We start from the raw sequence: 21,615 nt of genomic DNA, 5'->3' as shown, positions 1-21,615 counted from the left end.
GGTTTAAGCCCAAAATTGTGTTTTTGTTTTGGTTATTTTGGGTGACTCCTAGTACTTACCCATTGTCCTTTATCTCCGAGCTTCATTGGTTGCAGGCGATTCCTGGGCTTCTGCCTTCCTGCGCAAGACATCAGAAATGGAAAACAAGGGGATTAGAGGTCACTTCCAACACCTGGTTGCCAAACAATCTCAAGCAAGAGCAATCAAAATCTTTAAGTTTATTCTTTATGCAAATATACTGTCACAATGTGCACTTTATCACATGACCAGGGCTTTATCTTTTGACCCACGTAACACTAACTTTGGCTTACCGCCATGCATTTCATGTATTTTTGCTTTGATAATAAATAAATTACGGGTTCATAGAATGGCGTATGCCCAATGAAGTCTGTATGAACAACTAATGCCATATCAAGAGGTTTCCTGTCTTATGTAGGAGAGTGTAATGGTTGACCAGTGTCTAAAGCACAAGCATTGACCGTCATGCGAGATGATGCCAAATGGTCAAAGAAATTGCACTGGTGTTGGAGTTTGCCTTTTGCAGTTCTTTCTGGATGAAGCCTGTGTAAGGAATACATTGCCACTGAACATCCTGATGAAGAAGACCCTGCTATCCTTGTGTAGCAGAAGGAATTTTACTTTGTGCTCATCTCAGACTAGATGTAGCATCCTATTAACCAACCACAAGGAACCAATCCTTCTCACATCTATGTGCAAACCATGCTAAAAGGAATCCAGTACCTTGAAATGGGAGGTACTGAAGTTTGACATTATTCTTAAGACCTGATGCCCAAAGAAAACCATGTGATACAAAATGATTGAGATTGTTGTCTTCTCAACATATCAGTAGGGAAGGGGAAAAGCCAGAAGACAAGAACAGCAGAACCACCTGAAGGATGTCATCCCCCCATCAAGAGAGGACCCAATGGCTGGTGCAAGAAGATGTTTGAGATATGAGGAGACACCAGAATCATCTGCTCTGCATTCATCCAGTATTCCTAAAGTCCCTATGCTTTCCAGTTTTACAATGGCCCATCAAATGAGCAATGAGATGTGCTTCTGAATTGACTTTTATACACTTACTATCCGCACTATCCAAGAGCAGGGGGCAATGTGGAAGAGTACCTCATTATCTTAGAATGAAGCTGGTGTTTTTCTGTTCTGGAATTCAGAGCAGGTACATTCAGATACTGATTTGAGACTGGCCATGGAAAGACATTTAGCCGCTGCTGGGACTCTGTCCTGGAGAACGTCAAAGGACTCTTTCTAGCCCTAACCACCTTGTAGAGGATCATGGAATGCACTACAATGGCATAATCCCCCTTAAAGGTTGAGCACAACAACAAACTCCTGAAATAACTCAATCTGCTTCTCAACTAATGTTTGAAGTTGTCCTCTGCTATTGCTAATTCTGCAGCTTCACATATGAGTTACTCTTTGTCTTGGGAAGAGGATTAGAGGTGGTCACTGCCAGGGTGGAGTCCCAAAGGAATTTGCTTCAGCCCAAAACTTTGAAAGTACTGCAAACTTTGCTAGGATTCTTTAAGAGAAATATTTTGTGCCAGGATTTGACAAGATTATCAATTCTATTTCTGAACTGATTCAAGGGTACCATATGGCCAAAACTATAAAAGGAAAACTGACCTCTGATGCCCCCAGCACTGCCTTATCACAAGGTCTAAGAGCAATTTGGTCGCCACTGGAGAACTGACTAGGATGTGGGTGCAACTTGAGGTCATGCTCTGTTTGCAAGATGTGATTTCCTTTTGCAGAAGTAAATAGTTGAGTTCAAAATCAAAGCAGAAATCTTCATAAGATGTTGACACCTCTAAGGGGTGGAAAATGGACTGGGATAAGTTATCCCCAGGAACTCTTCCAGGCCCTAAACAAAAACTTACCAATGTGATGGCCAACCTGCTACATATGGCTGGGTTCATTGAAGATGCTCTGGAGGCCTTTCAGTGACCTGAAATTTGTCCAACACATGCCAAGAACATATTTGCACAGCTCAGCTGAGAGATCCCAGCATGACGCTAATGAGCATGATGAATTTAACTGAATATTGTAAAGAATCAGAAGGATGTTGTAGTGGGCCCATAGTAGAGACAATTTGGCCAATCTAGGACCTGCACCCGTTGCATTGCTCTAAATAGCTCACTCCAGGTGACTATTGCGAGAAAGTTGATTATTAGTTGATGTGGTTGTGAAATCTCATTGTGTAATGATGCCACTATTTTCTATTGGGTCTAGTTTAGGTTACTTTACCTAACTTTAACTCAGTTGTGGGTAGCTGTGGCACAGGGCAGTCAGGCTTAATCAAATGAACAAGTGTAATGCATTTAGAAGTACAGAAACAAGAATAGGTAAAAACAAAACACGATTAAAAAAACAACTCTGCCTAATAAAAACAGTACATATTTTTATCTTAAATTCTAAACCTACATATACAACAACAAACTATTGGAGGGAACTGGAGATATGGTATCACAAAAAATCACAGTAAATCATAGCATTTCACTTAGCAGCGTTCAATGAGCCTCAACCGAATCTCAAAGGCAAGTTTCAAGCCAACCGCAATTGAGCGCAGGTCTGATACAAGGGCCTGGAAGGTCCCGGTCACAGGTTAACTGTCTACTTAGGAACTTTTTAGATTCTTTCTTTTGCTGATGGGCTTTTTGGCAGGATATTCACCAGTGCCGGTCCAGAGCTGGATTCAGCTTTCCGGTGGGAGGCGATCGAGGCTACCCAGAAACGAGCAAACAGCAGGAGTAATCCAAAAACAGGAGCTGGGCAGGGCTTTGATATTGATGGCAAATTGAGTAGGAGTTTTGTCATAGCCGGTGGCTCTTTGGCAGGAAATTGTTGCCTTTTGACTTTCAGCCTACACAAATTTCAGTCTTTTGGGGAAAGAGTACACTGTAGTGCAAACCAACTGTACAGGGTGGGTTAGGCACCTCTTTAGGACTAGGACTCAATCTCCCACAATACAACAGCAGTCACCTGCCTTTCCAGTTGCTAGTGGTCAGTTGGGAGCCTGCAAATGCAGACTTTTAAAGCTTTTGTGCTCCTGGATAGCCAGCTAGCCATTGGTGTCCACTCAGTAGTCCTTGGCACCAGTGGGAGCAGATCCAGTCCTTGGGGTTGCTCAACAGGGGTTCACCAGCAGGAGCAATCCTCGTTCTGAAATCCTGGCTTTGGTTTAGCAGAAACATTCTTGCTTGGTGCAGCCTTTCTTTGTGAGCACCAGAGTTGAGCAGATGCAGTCCTTCTGTTCTTCCACAGGTCTAGCAGTGTCTTCACTGACAAGGGGCTGCATGGGTGCCAAAGTTATCCTTGCCACAAGCCTATGGATTGGGGAGACTCCCTGACCAATAGAAAAGAGGCTTCGAGACCAGCCCTACCCTCTCATATAACACATGCCTGGGGGTTGGCACTAAAACAATCTCAGGGTGCACTTCTCCGCTCAAATCCACAATGAAAAACATTTTGTTTCCTTTGGCAGAGCTCTGGCCCCACTCTGATGTTTGTTCTGGTGTGTTGATTTGGTGTCTGTCAATTGGAACTTGCAGAAGCTTCCCAGTTACAGAGCTGTTCTATCACCCTCCTAGTGATCCACCAAGTCCCATATCGATTTCCTAACCTAAAAAGCTATATTTTAGTAAATATTTCAACATATGTACCTACCTGCCTTTAGAAATGTTTACCTGCATCTACTCATCTTTGCAACACTAGTGATAAGATTTAAAAGCGACACCCAGCTGATTCTTTCCCTCAGCAAAGAACCCACTGTCACCAGGAACAACTTCCATGAAGGAATGAAAGCTGCCGCCGCCTGGATGGCAGACAGCTGCCTGAAACTCAACTCGGACATGACAGAAGTCCTCATCCTGGGAGCCTCCACTTGGAACAACTCCTGGTGGCCCGCTGCCGTAGGAAGTGCGAGCCATGCACAAAACCTTGGCATCATACTGGATTCCTCGCTCACAATAGACCACCAGCTAAACACGTCTCCTCTGCCTGCTTCAACACAATCTGCCTGCTTTGAAAGACCTTCAGATGGAACCCCACCAAATCCAGAAAGACAGTCACTCATGTCCTCATCAGCAGCATACTCAACTAGAGTAACACACTCTACGCCGGCATCAACCAGAAACTCCTCCAAAGACACCAGAATGTCCAGAATGCCTCAGCAAGACTAATCCTCAAAATCCCCCTGCTCAGCCACATCACTCAATACCTCCGTGATCTCCACTGGCTCCCAGTTGACGGAAGATTAACCTTCAAACTCCTCACCCCTTCACAACACTGGACCCGCATACTTGAATCAGGTTCCACGAATCCGCAAGCCCAGAATCGGAGGAATGTCCTTCTCCTACCTCACCTCAAACACATGGAACACCCTGCCCATCCACCTAAGAAAATCACCCTCTCTGACGCAATTCAGGATGGACCTCAAGACCAGGCTCTTCGGATGAACTCAGCACTTAGTCTGATCTGCTGCCCTCCCCCACAGTGCCTTGAGAACCACACGGGTGAGTAGCCGTGCTTTACAAACACTGATTGATTAATTGAAAGAATCATATCACTGAGAGGCTAAAGAAAGAAGTGGAGGACTGTGCTATGTTTGTTAATGCGATAATGTGAATTTTGAGTATATTGGCTTGTGCATTTGTCTTGAAAAAAGATAAGAAATGTGTGTATGATTGTAGGTATTAGGGAAACCAATGTTTCTTTCTTCCATAATTTCCCTTATGGAAGGTGAGTTTGAGACTCTGTGGGGCAGATTTACAAGCCCCTTGCGTCACTTTTGCGTCACTTTTAACATGGGAAAAGTGACGCAAAAGTGCCGCAAAGCGCTTGTAAATCTGCCCCTGTGTGTTCAATGTCAAGATGTGAGAGTAGCTTCTTAAGTTAAATTGTACTTTGTGCAGCCGCGCTCCGTGCAGGTAACAGAGGTGGGGTGATGGGTTCGCATTGGGGGAGATTTCGAGGGACGATGCAGAGGGAAAATTAATTATTTATTTTAATTTTCCCTCGTTGAGGTGAACCTTGTCGACTGGACTACATAGGATGTTTTGACAGTTTGTTTAATTTTGTTTGGCTGGGCATGTGTAAACTGGTCACATATATTCATGGAGGGAGTGTGGGTGGTTGAGAGCTGTAAATTAAGGTGCAGACTCGTCATGGGGGCGTTGCCAAGATGGTGACCAAGGCTGACCTGTGATAGAAAGTTCCGCGTGCGGCTCACCACTAATGCTGAAAATAGCACCAGTTCCCACTGTTCCAGTGGCACACAAGGTGATCCCCCATTGCCCACGCAGCCACCGTTCCTGATACCAGGTGCTGCTGCGCTTGGGGAGCAATGTTTTGGTGCATTGAGATCTTGAGCCTGGAGACCTGTGCTGCACCTGTGGACTCACCTGCACTGGTCTGCCATCCTAGTACTGCGCTGTTCCAGAGGGAGCGCCCCTGACTACCACGCTCCAGCGCAGAAGCTATCACCCAGCATGGCCCAAGTTGCCCAAGCCAGACACCACATCAAGCGTCTTCTGGGCCGGTTTGCCTGCATCCCGCGAGGTCATGGTAAGGAGCGGGCCATGATCTGTTGTCTCCTGCTCCAGGTCGGTGACCGCGATACCCGTTCATTTGCGGCGGGGGCTGGGGAACCCCCCTCCCTTACCATTCCTTCTCCCTGAAACTGGCCACAGATGTGATCGTGCGGCGGGGACACACCATGGAGAACCCTGGGGGGTGATGCTGCCCTCACACACACAGCCTTGGAGACGCAACAAGTGGAAGACCCAAGCCAGCACAAATTCAGACAGCTACTCCCCTGCAGAAATTAGCAAGGTTGATAATACGCAGACAAAGTGCTCAGTACACACGTTACACTCGCAGCACGTAGCATTGAGATCTGTGAGACCTGTCTCCAGAACCCTCCCCAACAACATAAAGTGAACACTGTATCAAGCCATACCAGGCCCAGACCAGGGAGGGCACTTATACTCTTTAAACATGCGCTGATTAACTGAGATGCACTTCATCCACTTTCCGAGCTCTTCACCTGTGACTCCTGGAGACAAGTTACTGGACTGGTGCCCAGGACCTGGGTGAGCGAACATTGGGATGCCAACAGAGGCGGTGAGACCTGGGTGGCTTCTAACTACCACACTGCTACCTTGGATCCAGTTATAATCCTTAAGTCCCAACTCCTGCCAGCCACTATATTGATACTGCAGCTCCAATCACGCCTCCTCTGCCAAGATGGTGAAGAACAAGCTGGACAGAACTCAGGCTCCTGCAGGCGACATGCAAGGGACTGAAAAACGCCCGGCGGATGGTATCCATGCAGACAAGACGCTATCCGACCATTCCCGATGATTTGATGAGCTACTCTCAGTGGTCCTGTATATCAAATCTACCCTGAAGCCTCAACTGGACTTCCTATGCATAGAGGTGGGCCACCTCCCTGAGGACCATAAAAAATTGTAGGATCGGGTCCAAAAATTTTAATCCGCACTGGCTACCCTCAGACCCACAGTATTAGACTCTGACAAGCGCCTTCAGGCTATGCAGAAAGAAGTGAAATACTTGCGAGGCTGTATTGTAGACTAGGAAGGGAGGTCATGAAGAAACAACGTGTATATAGTATGCTTCCTCAAATGAGCAGAAGGCCTAAACATAGAACTCTACTTGGAAGACTGGTAAGTCCATAGAATCCTACAGGGAAAGCAGTCCATCTTCTTCTCGGTGGTGGTGCGTCAATTCAGTTACTGAGACAGGGATCGCATATTGGAGGTGACGAGAGCAAGGGGCCCATGGACAGTTGAGAACACCCCAGCACATGTCTACCCGAACTACATTCTCGAGGTTCAGAGATGCAGATCCCCCTCCTCGAGGTGAAGAAAAGCCTATGCGAACATAACGTGAAATACGCCTTACAGTTCTATGTTACACTCCGAGTGCAGCATGAGGGCACCACCACCTTTTGCGTGACTCCGGTGAAGCCTAGACCTGGCTAGAGCACAAAGGACTTGCACCCTCACGTGAAGACAAAACTGACTACCCCCCTCCTTTGAAAACACAAAGTCGTCGCAGAGCACAAACAGGTGCTGACCACAGGGTCCCACCAAAGAGCAAGCAGCAAGGGCCCAGGCGGTGAGGGAAACAGAGAAGCACAACACATCACTTTCTCCCTCGGCCTCAGAGAACCTGCACAACAACACACCAGCGATGACAGACTTGCAGCGGTGCTGGGCAGCGGACCCACCGTCATCCTGCAAATTTCAAAAGACTTGATGAACTTTAAATAGGTTTAGAGGGGGTTTGAATGGATGAATAAAAGTGTTGCAATGTTGGGTGTACACTACCGCTCTAACACCTCACATAAACCTGCCACAAGAGGTGTGACATATCATGCGGTCCTACAGCGGACGCTGGACTTGTTTCCCCACCCAGCTATACTGTACCTCCGATACAGACGCTTTTCTAGATTAGTTATTGTCAGGGCATCAGGGCCATTTGATCTACCCTCCTTCTGAAATCGACCGGATAGGACTAGGACACACATGCCGAAAGGCTGCTCGAAACGAGCACAGACATGGGGAATGACCTCTGACCTCCTGGTCAGGGACCTGCTCTCACCCCCACAGCTCCGCTGGTGTGCCGCTTCTGCCGTGTGGACGCTGCCCTGATCAGCAGGGTTCGTGTCTGCTCTCCGCCGGTTTCCTGTTAGGTATTGTTTTGTGTTAGCCCTGTATTGTGCCATATTTTGTGCCTGTTGCCTGTTCTTTTTTGCCCTGCATTGTGCCTTATTCTGTGCTTGCTCTCTTGTGTCCTTTTCCTGCCGCTGCTGCCCCTGTGGCTCCTCCCACTGACACTCTCTACTCCTGCCTTCCAGCTGTGCTTTCCCTCCACCTCCCCTATTTAATGGCTGCCGCTGCGACCTGACCTCTACCAGCGCCAGGGACCCTGGTTCTCCAACCTTCCACCGCTATGACTCGGCTACCCTCCTCACCCTCAACCCCAGGAGGAACAACTGCCAGCTGTCCACACCGAGCACCACCCATGGACAGTTCTCCTGCTGTCTCTGCCGACAGACCTTCAACACCATCAGCACCCCCATGACCACCACCCCCGCACCAAACGCCAACACCTTCGGAACCCTGAGGTACATCCTCCTGAACGTGTGCTCCCTGCACAGACACACCATTAAGATCTGGGACATCCTCGACACCCTCTCACCAGACGTCACCTTCTTCACAGAAATCTGGAACAACACCTCATATGCCCCCAACATCGCCACCGCCATCCCTGATGGATACAAGATCCAGAGGAAAGACTGTCCCAACCACCCAGGAGGAGGACTCACCATCACACACAAGAGATCTCTCCGACTCTCTACCTCCACCACCGACTCCCTCTCCACCACCGAACACCTTCACTTCCACATCGCCGCCACTCGTTTTCATGCCATTTTACGCCCGCTCTCCTCCTTTCGCTCCCCACCTCCCAGTGCCCTTCCCTCCTCCCAGAACCTACTTTATGGAAGCCGCAGTGCAGCTGCGCTGCGCTGCCAGCGCACCAAAGGAAAGCCCGTCTGCACCCGTCCATACCTGGACTGTGCCCAGCACCAGGAACCCTGGCCCTCCCACCACCCTAGAGGTACAAAAGGGGGTGGTGATGGACGGAGCATCAGAACCAATCAAACACTCACACCCAGTCAACAGATCTGGGTTTGATCCATCACCGTTCTTTAACCCACTCTGCCACCCCAGTTCAGACATGGCCATATGCAAATCAGTCTAACCCTGTGCCTCATGGGAACAGTCCAGCCTGAACTGCCAAGCCATGCCTTTCCTGGACCGGAAACAAGCTTCCTAGGACCGGTTTCTGGCATTTCAGCCGTCTTCAGCCAGGCTTGCTTGAATCCAGTGGCAAAGTGAGCAAGGGACTCACGTCTGAGCATACCCTGCCAACTTATGGCGAACAAAGAGGTACAAAAGGGGGTGGTGATGGACGGAGCATCAGAACCAATCAAACATTCACACCCAGTCAACAGATCTGGGTTTGATCCATCACCGTTCTTTAACCCACTCTGCCACCCCAGTTCAGACATGGCCATATGCAAATCAGTCTGACCCTGTGCCTCATGGGAACAGTCCAGCCTGAACTGCCAAGCCATGCCTTCCCTGGACCGGAAACAAGCTTCCTAGGACCGGTTTCTGGCATTTCAGCCGTCTTCAGCCAGGCTTGCTTGAATCCAGTGGCAAAGTGAGCAAGGGACTCACGTCTGAGCATACCCTGCCAGCTTATGGCGAACAAAGAGGTACAAAAGGGGGTGGTGATGGACGGAGCATCAGAACCAATCAAACACTCACACCCAGTCAACAGATCTGGGTTTGATCCATCACCGTTCTTTAACCCACTCTGCCACCCCAGTTCAGACATGGCCATATGCAAATCAGTCTGACCATGTGCCTCATGGGAACAGTCCAGCCTGAACTGCCAAGCCATGCCTTCCCTGGACCGGAAACAAGCTTCCTAGAACCGGTTTCTGGCATTTCAGCCGTCTTCAACCAGGCTTGCTTGAATCCAGTGGCAAAGTGAGCAAGGGACTCACGTCTGAGCATACCCTGCCAACTTATGGCGAACAAAGAGGTACAAAAGGGGGAGGTGATGGACGGAGCATCAGAACCAATCAAACACTCACACCCAGTCAACAGATCTGGGTTTGATCCATCACCGTTCTTTAACCCACTCTGCCACCCCAGTTCAGACATGGCCATATGCAAATCAGTCTGACCCTGTGCCTCATGGGAACAGTCCAGCCTGAACTGCCTAGCCATGCCTTCCCTGGACCGGAAACAAGCTTCCTAGGACCGGTTTCTGGCATTTCAGCCGTCTTCAGCCAGGCTTGCTTGAATCCAGTGGCAAAGTGAGCAAGGGACTCACGTCTGAGCATACCCTGCCAACTTATGGCGAACAAAGAGGTACAAAAGGGGGTGGTGATGGACGGAGCATCAGAACCAATCAAACACTCACACCCAGTCAACAGATCTGGGTTTGATCCATCACCGTTCTTTAACCCACTCTGCCACCCCAGTTCAGACATGGCCATATGCAAATCAGTCTGACCCTGTGCCTCATGGGAACAGTCCAGCCTGAACTGCCAAGCCATGCCTTCCCTGGACCGGAAACAAGCTTCCTAGGACCGGTTTCTGGCATTTCAGCCGTCTTCAGCCAGGCTTGCTTGAATCCAGTGGCAAAGTGAGCAAGGGACTCACGTCTGAGCATACCCTGCCAACTTATGGCGAACAAAGAGGTACAAAAGGGGGTGGTGATGGACGGAGCATCAGAACCAATCAAACACTCACACCCAGTCAACAGATCTGGGTTTGATCCATCACCGTTCTTTAACCCACTCTGCCACCCCAGTTCAGACATGGCCATATGCAAATCAGTCTGACCCTGTGCCTCATGGGAACAGTCCAGCCTGAACTGCCAAGCCATGCCTTCCCTGGACCGGAAACAAGCTTCCTAGGACCGGTTTCTGGCATTTCAGCCGTCTTCAGCCAGGCTTGCTTGAATCCAGTGGCAAAGTGAGCAAGGGACTCACGTCTGAGCATACCCTGCCAACTTATGGCGAACAAAGAGGTACAAAAGGGGGTGGTGATGGACGGAGCATCAGAACCAATCAAACACTCACACCCAGTCAACAGATCTGGGTTTGATCCATCACCGTTCTTTAACCCACTCTGCCACCCCAGTTCAGACATGGCCATATGCAAATCAGTCTGACCCTGTGCCTCATGGGAACAGTCCAGCCTGAACTGCCAAGCCATGCCTTCCCTGGACCAGAAACAAGCTTCCTAGGACCGGTTTCTGGCATTTCAGCCGTCTTCAGCCAGGCTTGCTTGAATCCAGTGGCAAAGTGAGCAAGGGACTCACGTCTGAGCATACCCTGCCAACTTATGGCGAACAAAGAGGTACAAAAGGGGGTGGTGATGGACGGAGCATCAGAACCAATCAAACACTCACACCCAGTCAACAGATCTGGGTTTGATCCATCACCGTTCTTTAACCCACTCTGCCACCCCAGTTCAGACATGGCCATATGCAAATCAGTCTGACCCTGTGCCTCATGGGAACAGTCCAGCCTGAACTGCCAAGCCATGCCTTCCCTGGACTGGAAACAAGCTTCCTAGGACCGGTTTCTGGCATTTCAGCCGTCTTCAGCCAGGCTTGCTTGAATCCAGTGGCAAAGTGAGCAAGGGACTCACGTCTGAGCATACCCTGCCAACTTATGGCGAACAAAGAGGTACAAAAGGGGGTGGTGATGGACGGAGCATCAGAACCAATCAAACACTCACACCCAGTCAACAGATCTGGGTTTGATCCATCACCGTTCTTTAACCCACTCTGCCACCCCAGTTCAGACATGGCCATATGCAAATCAGTCTGACCCTGTGCCTCATGGGAACAGTCCAGCCTGAACTGCCAAGCCATGCCTTCCCTGGACCGGAAACAAGCTTCCTAGGACCGGTTTCTGGCATTTCAGCCGTCTTCAGCCAGGCTTGCTTGAATCCAGTGGCAAAGTGAGCAAGGGACTCACGTCTGAGCATACCCTGCCAACTTATGGCGAACAAAGAGGTACAAAAGGGGGTGGTGATGGACGGAGCATCAGAACCAATCAAACACTCACACCCAGTCAACAGATCTGGGTTTGATCCATCACCGTTCTTTAACCCACTCTGCCACCCCAGTTCAGACATGGCCATATGCAAATCAGTCTGACCCTGTGCCTCATGGGAACAGTCCAGCCTGAACTGCCAAGCCATGCCTTCCCTGGACCGGAAACAAGCTTCCTAGGACCGGTTTCTGGCATTTCAGCCGTCTTCAGCCAGGCTTGCTTGAATCCAGTGGCAAAGTGAGCAAGGGACTCACGTCTGAGCATACCCTGCCAACTTATGGCGAACAAAGAGGTACAAAAGGGGGTGGTGATGGACGGAGCATCAGAACCAATCAAACACTCACACCCAGTCAACAGATCTGGGTTTGATCCATCACCGTTCTTTAACCCACTCTGCCACCCCAGTTCAGACATGGCCATATGCAAATCAGTCTGACCCTGTGCCTCATGGGAACAGTCCAGCCTGAACTGCCAAGCCATGCCTTCCCTGGACCGGAAACAAGCTTCCTAGGACCGGTTTCTGGCATTTCAGCCGTCTTCAGCCAGGCTTGCTTGAATCCAGTGGCAAAGTGAGCAAGGGACTCACGTCTGAGCATACCCTGCCAACTTATGGCGAACAAAGAGGTACAAAAGGGGGTGGTGATGGACGGAGCATCAGAACCAATCAAACACTCACACCCAGTCAACAGATCTGGGTTTGATCCATCACCGTTCTTTAACCCACTCTGCCACCCCAGTTCAGACATGGCCATATGCAAATCAGTCTGACCCTGTGCCTCATGGGAACAGTCCAGCCTGAACTGCCAAGCCATGCCTTCCCTGGACCAGAAACAAGCTTCCTAGGACCGGTTTCTGGCATTTCAGCCGTCTTCAGCCAGGCTTGCTTGAATCCAGTGGCAAAGTGAGCAAGGGACTCACGTCTGAGCATACCCTGCCAACTTATGGCGAACAAAGAGGTACAAAAGGGGGTGGTGATGGACGGAGCATCAGAACCAATCAAACACTCACACCCAGTCAACAGATCTGGGTTTGATCCATCACCGTTCTTTAACCCACTCTGCCACCCCAGTTCAGACATGGCCATATGCAAATCAGTCTGACCCTGTGCCTCATGGGAACAGTCCAGCCTGAACTGCCAAGCCATGCCTTCCCTGGACCGGAAACAAGCTACCTAGGACCGGTTTCTGGCATTTCAGCCGTCTTCAGCCAGGCTTGCTTGAATCCAGTGGCAAAGTGAGCAAGGGACTCACGTCTGAGCATACCCTGCCAACTTATGGCGAACAAAGAGGTACAAAAGGGGGTGGTGATGGACGGAGCATCAGAACCAATCAAACACTCACACCCAGTCAACAGATCTGGGTTTGATCCATCACCGTTCTTTAACCCACTCTGCCACCCCAGTTCAGACATGGCCATATGCAAATCAGTCTGACCCTGTGCCTCATGGGAACAGTCCAGCCTGAACTGCCAAGCCATGCCTTCCCTGGACCGGAAACAAGCTTCCTAGGACCGGTTTCTGGCATTTCAGCCGTCTTCAGCCAGGCTTGCTTGAATCCAGTGGCAAAGTGAGCAAGGGACTCACGTCTGAGCATACCCTGCCAACTTATGGCGAACAAAGAGGTACAAAAGGGGGTGGTGATGGACGGAGCATCAGAACCAATCAAACACTCACACCCAGTCAACAGATCTGGGTTTGATCCATCACCGTTCTTTAACCCACTCTGCCATCCCAGTTCAGACATGGCCATATGCAAATCAGTCTGACCCTGTGCCTCATGGGAACAGTCCAGCCTGAACTGCCAAGCCATGCCTTCCCTGGACCGGAAACAAGCTTCCTAGGACCGGTTTCTGGCATTTCAGCCGTCTTCAGCCAGGCTTGCTTGAATCCAGTGGCAAAGTGAGCAAGGGACTCACGTCTGAGCATACCCTGCCAACTTATGGCGAACAAAGAGGTACAAAAGGGGGTGGTGATGGACGGAGCATCAGAACCAATCAAACACTCACACCCAGTCAACAGATCTGGGTTTGATCCATCACCGTTCTTTAACCCACTCTGCCACCCCAGTTCAGACATGGCCATATGCAAATCAGTCTGACCCTGTGCCTCATGGGAACAGTCCAGCCTGAACTGCCACCACCCTAAGCTACACCGCCACCGAGCTTCATGCCCTGGACCCATGATCCCACAACAACAACTGCTGCTGCACCTCACCTCTTTCAATGGTAAGACCTTTCACCTGCCGGCACTTCTTCTTCACCTGCAAAACCAAAGCTTCTGCACATATGACAACCACTACTGCACTGACCACAACCACCACAGAACATCTCCATTGCCTCCTCCTCAGTGTACGATCTCTCTGCAAACACTCCACTGAGATCTAGGACACCATCTCCTCCCTCACCCCGACGTCCTTTTCCTCACCGAGACTTGGCTTAACTCTGCATCTGCACACAAACGTTGCCCAGCAACACCCGATGGCTACAAGATACCACACAGAGACTGCATCAACAAACAGGTGGAATCCCCACAAGGAAACCATACACTGCACCACCACACAGAGGACACCACCCTGATCATGGAGCATCTCAAGTTCCAACTCCACACAGACAGCTAAACCACCATCAGAGGCACCCTCACCTACAGACCTCCAGGTCCCTGACCCAGCTTCTGCGATGTCATCCCCGATCTCATTGTCCCTCTCACCATGGACTCCAAGCACTACATTGTCCTCGGAGACCTCGATTTCCATCTTGAGCACCCTGACAATACCAACACCCCAAACCTCTTCAACCTTACTCATCTAGTTACCAACCCCCCACACATTGCTGGACACACACTCAACCCCATTTTAACGGCCAGCGAAAGAGACAAGAACAGTCACGTCACCGAACTCACCAGGACAGACCATGCCATTGTCCACTTCACAATCATAGGTCATCCTGGCACCACCACCAAACTGGCCAGCACCTCTTACTAAAGCTGTAACAAAGTATCAGAGAGCCATTGGACCAATGTCCTTAACTCCTCACATCCAGACACCTCAAACAACCTAGAACAGGCTGTCAAGAAGTTCTCCGCCTGGATCACCAATTGCACTGACCCATCAAGCCCATAAAACCTAGGAGACCCTCCAACCAGGGCAGCTGGTATACCACAAAACTAACAACCACTAAACGTACCTGCAAACAACAGGAAAAAAGGTAGCGTACCAACAAGGACACCACAAACCGAAACTCCTTCAAAACATTGCATAACCAGTACCACCAACTCCTGGAAAGGACAAAAAGGAGTGACCTTGCCATCTGCATCAAGGCCAGTTCCAATAAAAGTAAAGAATTATTCAACATCAACAGAAAGTTTTCCATACCCTCAGCCACTGAAAACACCATCACCACCTCCCAGAAATTCTGCGACACCCTGGCGGATTTCTTCCCTGACAAGATTTCTGACATACAAAAACTTTGAGCCCCAACCCACCACTGCAGACATCCTCAGCCTCATTGTGCCCACAGATGCAAACCTTGATCACCTGCTAACTACCTGGGATAGCTTACCATACAAAACAATACTGCCATCATGAACTCCGTTTACTCAGGAGCACCCATTGGCCCCTGTCCCCACCACATCTTCCACCTCGGGAGCAAGTCAACCAGTAGCAAACTGCCCACCATCCTCAATGCATCCATCGCTGCATCAATCTGCCCCGATGAGTAGAAAGACACTAAAGTCAAACCACTTTACAAAAATCATCCGCCGACTAAGCCAACTCAAGAACATCTGTCCCATCTCTTTGCTCCCCTTTCCCACCAACATCCCCAAAAAAGCCATCAACTGCCAACTCATGGAGCACCTGGAGAACAATAATCTTCTGGACATCTTGTTTTCCGTGCCAACCACAGCACCAAAACCAGCTCCCTATTTAGAAGAAATGTCACTTCAAGATGCTCATCCACACATACAAAGCCCTGCACAACCAAGGACCAACATACATCATCTACTGCCTGATCTTCCACCAACCCCCCAGTCACCTGTGCTCCGCTTCCCTTCACCTCGCTCACATACGTCGTAACTACTGTGGAAGTTGTTTCTTCACCTACCCTGCAGCCAGGTCCTTGAACGACCTCCTCTTTCACCTTGGGACCTCACCCTCACTGCTGAAATTTAGGAAAGGATTCAAGACCTGGCTGTTCAGTTGAGCCCCACCTCCACAGCAGGATCCTCAGTGCCTGGATACCCTCACTGGTGATTAACAGCACTATATAAGTCCTGATTGATTTGATTTAAGGTAGGTGAAAACATCGTTAGCATATAGAGAATTCCAATCTTCCACTCCTGGTGGCAATTCAAACCCTCTAAACTGTGCATCCACCCTCAACCACTCCGTCAGTGGTTCAATTCCAAGACCAGGGGTCACAGCGGTTAACACTACAGGGGTTCCCATTTCAAGCAGAAAAGGCTTTGAAATTGCACCTCCAATACAAACCCTCACCATAGTTGATGTATGGAGCAAGACATTTGGCTAGTAGAGAGCAGGCAGTCCCAGCCCATGAGTTGAAGTCTTTGTAGGAATCAACCATGACTAGGGCATGGTCGCCAGGTAATATGTTCGCAAGGGTCTGCACATTGTGAACTCTGGATATTATCTGTGGTTTGCGTGGTGGAGCATAAAGCACGGCTAATCAGGATGTATCTGCAAACTCACCTTTTTCAGGAGTCAAAGTACTAGGATTGTAGCCCAGATCTTTATTGCTGTATTTTGAAGAGAGATGAGACGACAGATCCGAATCGGATTGTGGCAGAACCAATTTCAGTATAACAATAATGTCTGCCGAACGGAGAATTGGTGGAAGAAAAGAGAAAACCCCCCTCTAGAGCCTCTTGAAAGATGGCAAACAGCTGTGGTCCAAGACATGACCAGGAGGCCTTGCAAAAAGCTGCTGGCAATCTGTTCATATCCAGGGTTTTACCGGGCTGAAGCCAATGCTATGCCTCACCCAAATCTTCGACTGTGATTTTTGGTTCTAGGAGATGCTTCTCCTCAGTGTCTAATTTAGGAGTGGGGAGGTCTGCCATGAAGGAGTCCAGGAGTGTTGGTTTGCGAGTACGTTGTTTAACATATAGCTGACTATAGTAGGTTGCTAAACTACAGGTTTTGGCATAGACCTCCACATATGGCCTCAGTGTTACTGTTCAGGATGTGAGTAATGAGCTCCATTTCATGATGAGGGGAGCTGAGCCTGTTCAGTGATTTGTTTGCTTTGGGCCCCTCATTGGTATATGCGACTCTGGGTCGCTAGTCTAGCAGTATGAGCATTGTTTAACAGTCTGCTGGATGAGTGTTTGGGTGTGGAGCAAATCATTAAGGGCAGACCTGTAAAGAAAGGGAATGTTTCATGATTCTAGGCTACAAATCCGAGCTCCCAGATCCATGAGAATTTGCTGGGCTGTATGTTTTTGTCCCATACAGTAATTGATTATCCCCCTATGAATCATGGCCTTTACAGCTCTCACAGCATTCCCGCAGATCTGACCAAGCCTTCATTTCCTCCACGTAGGTGTCTATGGCCATGAGGAGGATGCTGTGAAATTCTGGAGCTGCCATTTTCCAAGCTCCCAGGCTCCAACCTTTCCCGCTGGTCCGTCTATAGTGTAATGTTGACAAGGGAATGGCCCGATAGACTGCAAGCTAAGATCCAAACAGTGCTCACTCACAGATGATCTCATTTGGGTATCAAAAAGTAATCCAGATGTCAGAATGAATTGTGCATGTCTGAGAAGAAGGTGAAACATCTCTCAGTGGGGTGACGGAACACCATGCATACACCACACCCATTAATCCCATAGAATTTGCTAAGGGGTTTGAGGTTGTCCCTCTGCCACGGGGTCGGGACACAGAGCAGTCCAGTGTGGTATCCTCTACTCCATTGAGCTCACCCCCTATTACTCACAGTCTTGTCAGGAGCTGTAGCAGAACGTCCCCCAGGAGTCTGAGGAAGTCTGTAGACAGCATAGGGGAGGCGGATATTTGTTGATCCTAAAAAGAGCCCGTCACGATGGCATAATGTTCTAGTTTCTCATACCAGATCTGGGACACTTTGAAGGGCAACTGGTCAGAAGGAGGATGGCATGAAACAGGGAAGCTGAGCCCATGCAGGTGAAGAAGGGGCATTTATTCCCTAGCAGGTGGGTCTCCTGGAGAAAGAGCACATCTGGCCCCATCTGGCAGGCTGTTTTCAGGAGTGCCCCCCTCTTCATTTTGTTGAGACCATTAATATTCCAATTGATCAGGAGCAGTTGGCCCTGTGGTGAGAGGTGCAGTGTCCAGTCAACTGAGGAAGGGGCTAATGATGAAGGCTGATTGATATGGGGCAAGACAGGTTGGGCCTCACAATTGATGTAGTTGTCCCTGTTCAACATGAGTTGAAACTGACTGAATGAAATATGTGAAATCCCCTCATACTTCAAAAACAAGAAGTACTAGTTGTGGTGCAAACTGGGGACTATTGCCAACAATACAATTGTAGAGAGAAATCCACCCCTTGAGCTAGAATGTCCTCAAGTCCTCCCATAACACAACCCATAATCGGAAGCTAGCAAAGGAGCAAAGTTGACTCAGCGCAGCCTCTCCGCCCGACAGATGATAAAGATGGTATAGTAGCAGACTGGTTCTTGCTATCAGGTCCTTCCAGAGTAGACCTCTTAGTGGCCCATCAGTCATGTAGCATACGTGTCAGAATTTGCTGGCCTATCTATCTCCTAGTATGGTCAGCCACCTGTGCAATGTCCCCTGGTATTGTCGGCTGACCAAATTCATTACATGCTTCTTCGCCTCCTTCATGGCAACCACTGCCAGGCACATGGGCACTCTTGACTGCAGGGGCCTTACCGAGATTGAAGAGATCTTTGTTCATGCATGTTTGGTCACTCTTTCACCCAGTCCCAACAGCTCTCAGGGTCGCCAAAAAAGAATGTTTTGTCCTCAAAAAAAACTTTTAGGTGGACTGGAAAAAGCAACATGTATTTCCCTCAAGCAGGTTTAACTGCTGATACTGGACCTTTTAGGTGATCCGGAAATATAATTTCCTTTGAAGAACCATATATCAGGGTGTCCATGCACTGAGACACTCTCAGCACTGCATTGTTATAGGCAAAGTTAAAGATGCGGGCAATGAGCAGGAGGTAGGGGGCCCCTGGCGGTGGCTTGAGAGCCAAGGATCAGTAGTTTTGTTCCACTAGAGAGCACATAGATACATTTTTCACCGGCACCCAAGGTTTCAGCCACTTCATTGCAAAATGAGTTAAATTTGAGCCCTCCAAGCCTCCTGGGATCCCGATGATGCGGAGGTTGCGGCTTCTGATCTTTCCTCCGAGTACTCCATGCATGCCTTAAAGAGGTGAACAGTCCTTGGCGGGGTTGTGATTTGAGATTGACAGTTGCACAGTGTGTCATCAGCCTCTGAAATTCTACCCTCCATCACCTTTTGGAATTCTGCAGGTCTTGGTGGAGCAGCGACAAGTTGAGGCTATGTTTGCCGATCTTGCCTTTGATGGAGGGCCTCGCTTCATGGATGACATGCAGGATAGATGAGGTATGGTCAGTGGTTACTTCAGCCGGGGTTGGTGGGTCAGAGGACGCTGCATCTGGGGCTGATGTTGGTTTGGTATATTTGTCTATCTTGGGAAGGTGGGGGATGTTTGTCTTTCCACATGTTTAAGGAAATACGCGGCTGGCACGGGTGGCACGGGCCCGAGGGTCTATAGTTGCAGCCAACCAACACCTGCCTAACTTGCAAGGTGGAGTCTTCTCCCCCAAATGTGTGGCATCTCCAAGCATAGAATCCCAGCCCTTATCGCCATGCTTGTGCAGTAGTTTGGCTTCATGGATGATATGATACACTCAACTGGCTAATGGTACTCTCGACTGGAGCTTGCAGCAAGGAAGGAGGCTTGCTATTTCTTGGACACTATATCTCTGCGTCCAGGTCTGTTTTGCCAAGCAGTCTGTGGTTGGTTGTTTTAGAGTCTGTTGGTCGAGCCCTAGATTGGTATTATGGGGTCTGCCTATGCACCCTCATAAACAGGCAATGTGCATCTATGAAACATCCCAGGTCGGGGAATGTTTTGTAGATGCACCCAACGTCAGCAGCTATGGAAGAGGGCACACCCACTGTCCTCAGAGTGGGGATTACCTAGGTGCCCTTGATGGCAGGCGGCACTCTTGTCCCCACAACACGGGGTGTTTCCTCACAACCTCCCCCACCGGCGGTTTACCAGCCCCCCTACTATGCATGCAGCTGACTGAAGCTCTCAGTACTAGGGCAGGACGCTCCTCTTGGCCCACTGAGTATGCGTGTGGATCACCGCCAGCCTGTTTGGGGTTCCTTCGATGTGCATTCTGCCTCAGATGGTGTCAGATTGTGGCAGGCCATGGATGAGCTCAGCATTGCGCATCTGCCAATGTTTGTGGTGAAACCATTCCCCACTGGCAGTTAGTTCTTGAGTGATCTAATTATTTTAGTTAAATGGTAGTTTAAGTTGTTGTCTGTTATGGTATTGGATAGTGGGGTGTGCTGTTCTTTTTTATTACCAGAGAGGTGTGTTGTATATTACAACTGTCACTTGGCCTCCATGAGCAGAGAGGTCATGCTTAAGCTTCACCATTCATGCCGCACAGCAAAGGGATCATTTAAGCAACAATGACTAGGGAGCAAGGGGTGGGTGATAGATAGCTCCTGTTCCCACCCCACATGGTTACTATTATATAAATGTTTCACTGCAGTTCATGTATATATAATTTGTGACTGTTACCTCATTCATTAGTTCAATTTACACATCATTACTGTTTTACATTCATACAACAATTTGCATAGTATTATAACATTGGATATGCACCTCTTTTCTTTTGTAACCTTATATTCATTGCACGTTACACATTAACTTGATGATGTATCTCAGTCTTGCATTGCTAGGAAGACAACAAATTATGAATAGTTGTGAAATAATGTAATGCATACTTTTAAAATGTTTTTTGTTATTTGTTACAGCAAAGAAAGGAGTCTGCCCAGTGTCTCAAACAGAGTGTATAAATGATTTCAGCTGCCCATATTGCCAGAAATGTTGCATTGACTGTGGATATAAGTGCCTGGACCCAGTGGACGGTAAGTTATTTTTACTATTAGGCTTAAGTTCAGTTCTTGCTTAAAACAATGAGGAATGTGTATGGAGATGTGCACAGTGGTATCAAAGACACAAATGGTAGACTTTGCAGAAGGGCGAAGACCAGAATAGACAAGTTACTCCACCATAATTGGGATTCAATGAGGAGTCTCTGGTACCACATCCTTCATGCATGCCGAGATTCGTGCAAACTCTTCTAGTATTTCTCCATCAGATGGTTTTGTTATTGTCTTATCCTCTGTACTCTATGAATAGGGACATAGGGGCATACATTTTATGAATAATAAAGGGCAAAGGTAAATGATCAGTCTATTAGGTTATTGGTAAGTACTCATGAACCACTCCCAACTTGCCCCTAGTGTTTTACATCAGAATGGTGCAGAGAAAAACCAGTGAACAGGAGCAACGATTTGTACAGTGAAGAGTTAAGCTTATTTATGCCCTTAATGTATGACCTTAAACGGTTGGGGGTACAGAATAGAGCTGTGAAGACAATTTTCATTTTGGCACTGAAAGACCATGTTTCTTGCCACATGGCATGCTGACATTATTTTCCAATGGATATAAGGTGTTTAGCAAGTGCCTGAGTTTCCTGAAAGTGTGGTGTGCGGCGTACTTCTTTTCCGAGGATTTGAAGATTGTTGTTGGATATATATATATATATAACTTTGGCATCGTTTGATGAATCTTCATGAAACTTTTCAAACTAATTCCTTGTTTATATCAGCTCCTATGTTGAAAGTTT

The 21,615-nt window shown here is 48.7% G+C and overlaps 1 protein-coding gene across 1 annotated transcript in view; it reads left to right on the top strand.

Annotated features, from left to right (window-relative positions):
* Positions 1-21,615, top strand: part of LOC146822224 (antileukoproteinase-like) — a 371,091-nt gene that overhangs the window by 128,039 nt on the left and 221,437 nt on the right. Inside the window, exon 2 of the mRNA XM_085609438.1 lies at positions 20,738-20,851. Within this exon, the coding sequence (XP_085465564.1) occupies positions 20,738-20,851 (114 nt within the window). The remainder of the gene's footprint in view (positions 1-20,737; positions 20,852-21,615) is intronic.

The sequence above is a fragment of the Triturus cristatus genome, chromosome 6 (genome assembly GCF_964204655.1).
Source record: "Triturus cristatus chromosome 6, aTriCri1.1, whole genome shotgun sequence".
Taxonomy (NCBI): domain Eukaryota; kingdom Metazoa; phylum Chordata; class Amphibia; order Caudata; family Salamandridae; genus Triturus; species Triturus cristatus.
The sequence above is the reverse complement of the archived record's forward strand: the minus strand, read 5'-3'. Positions and strand labels throughout refer to the sequence as shown.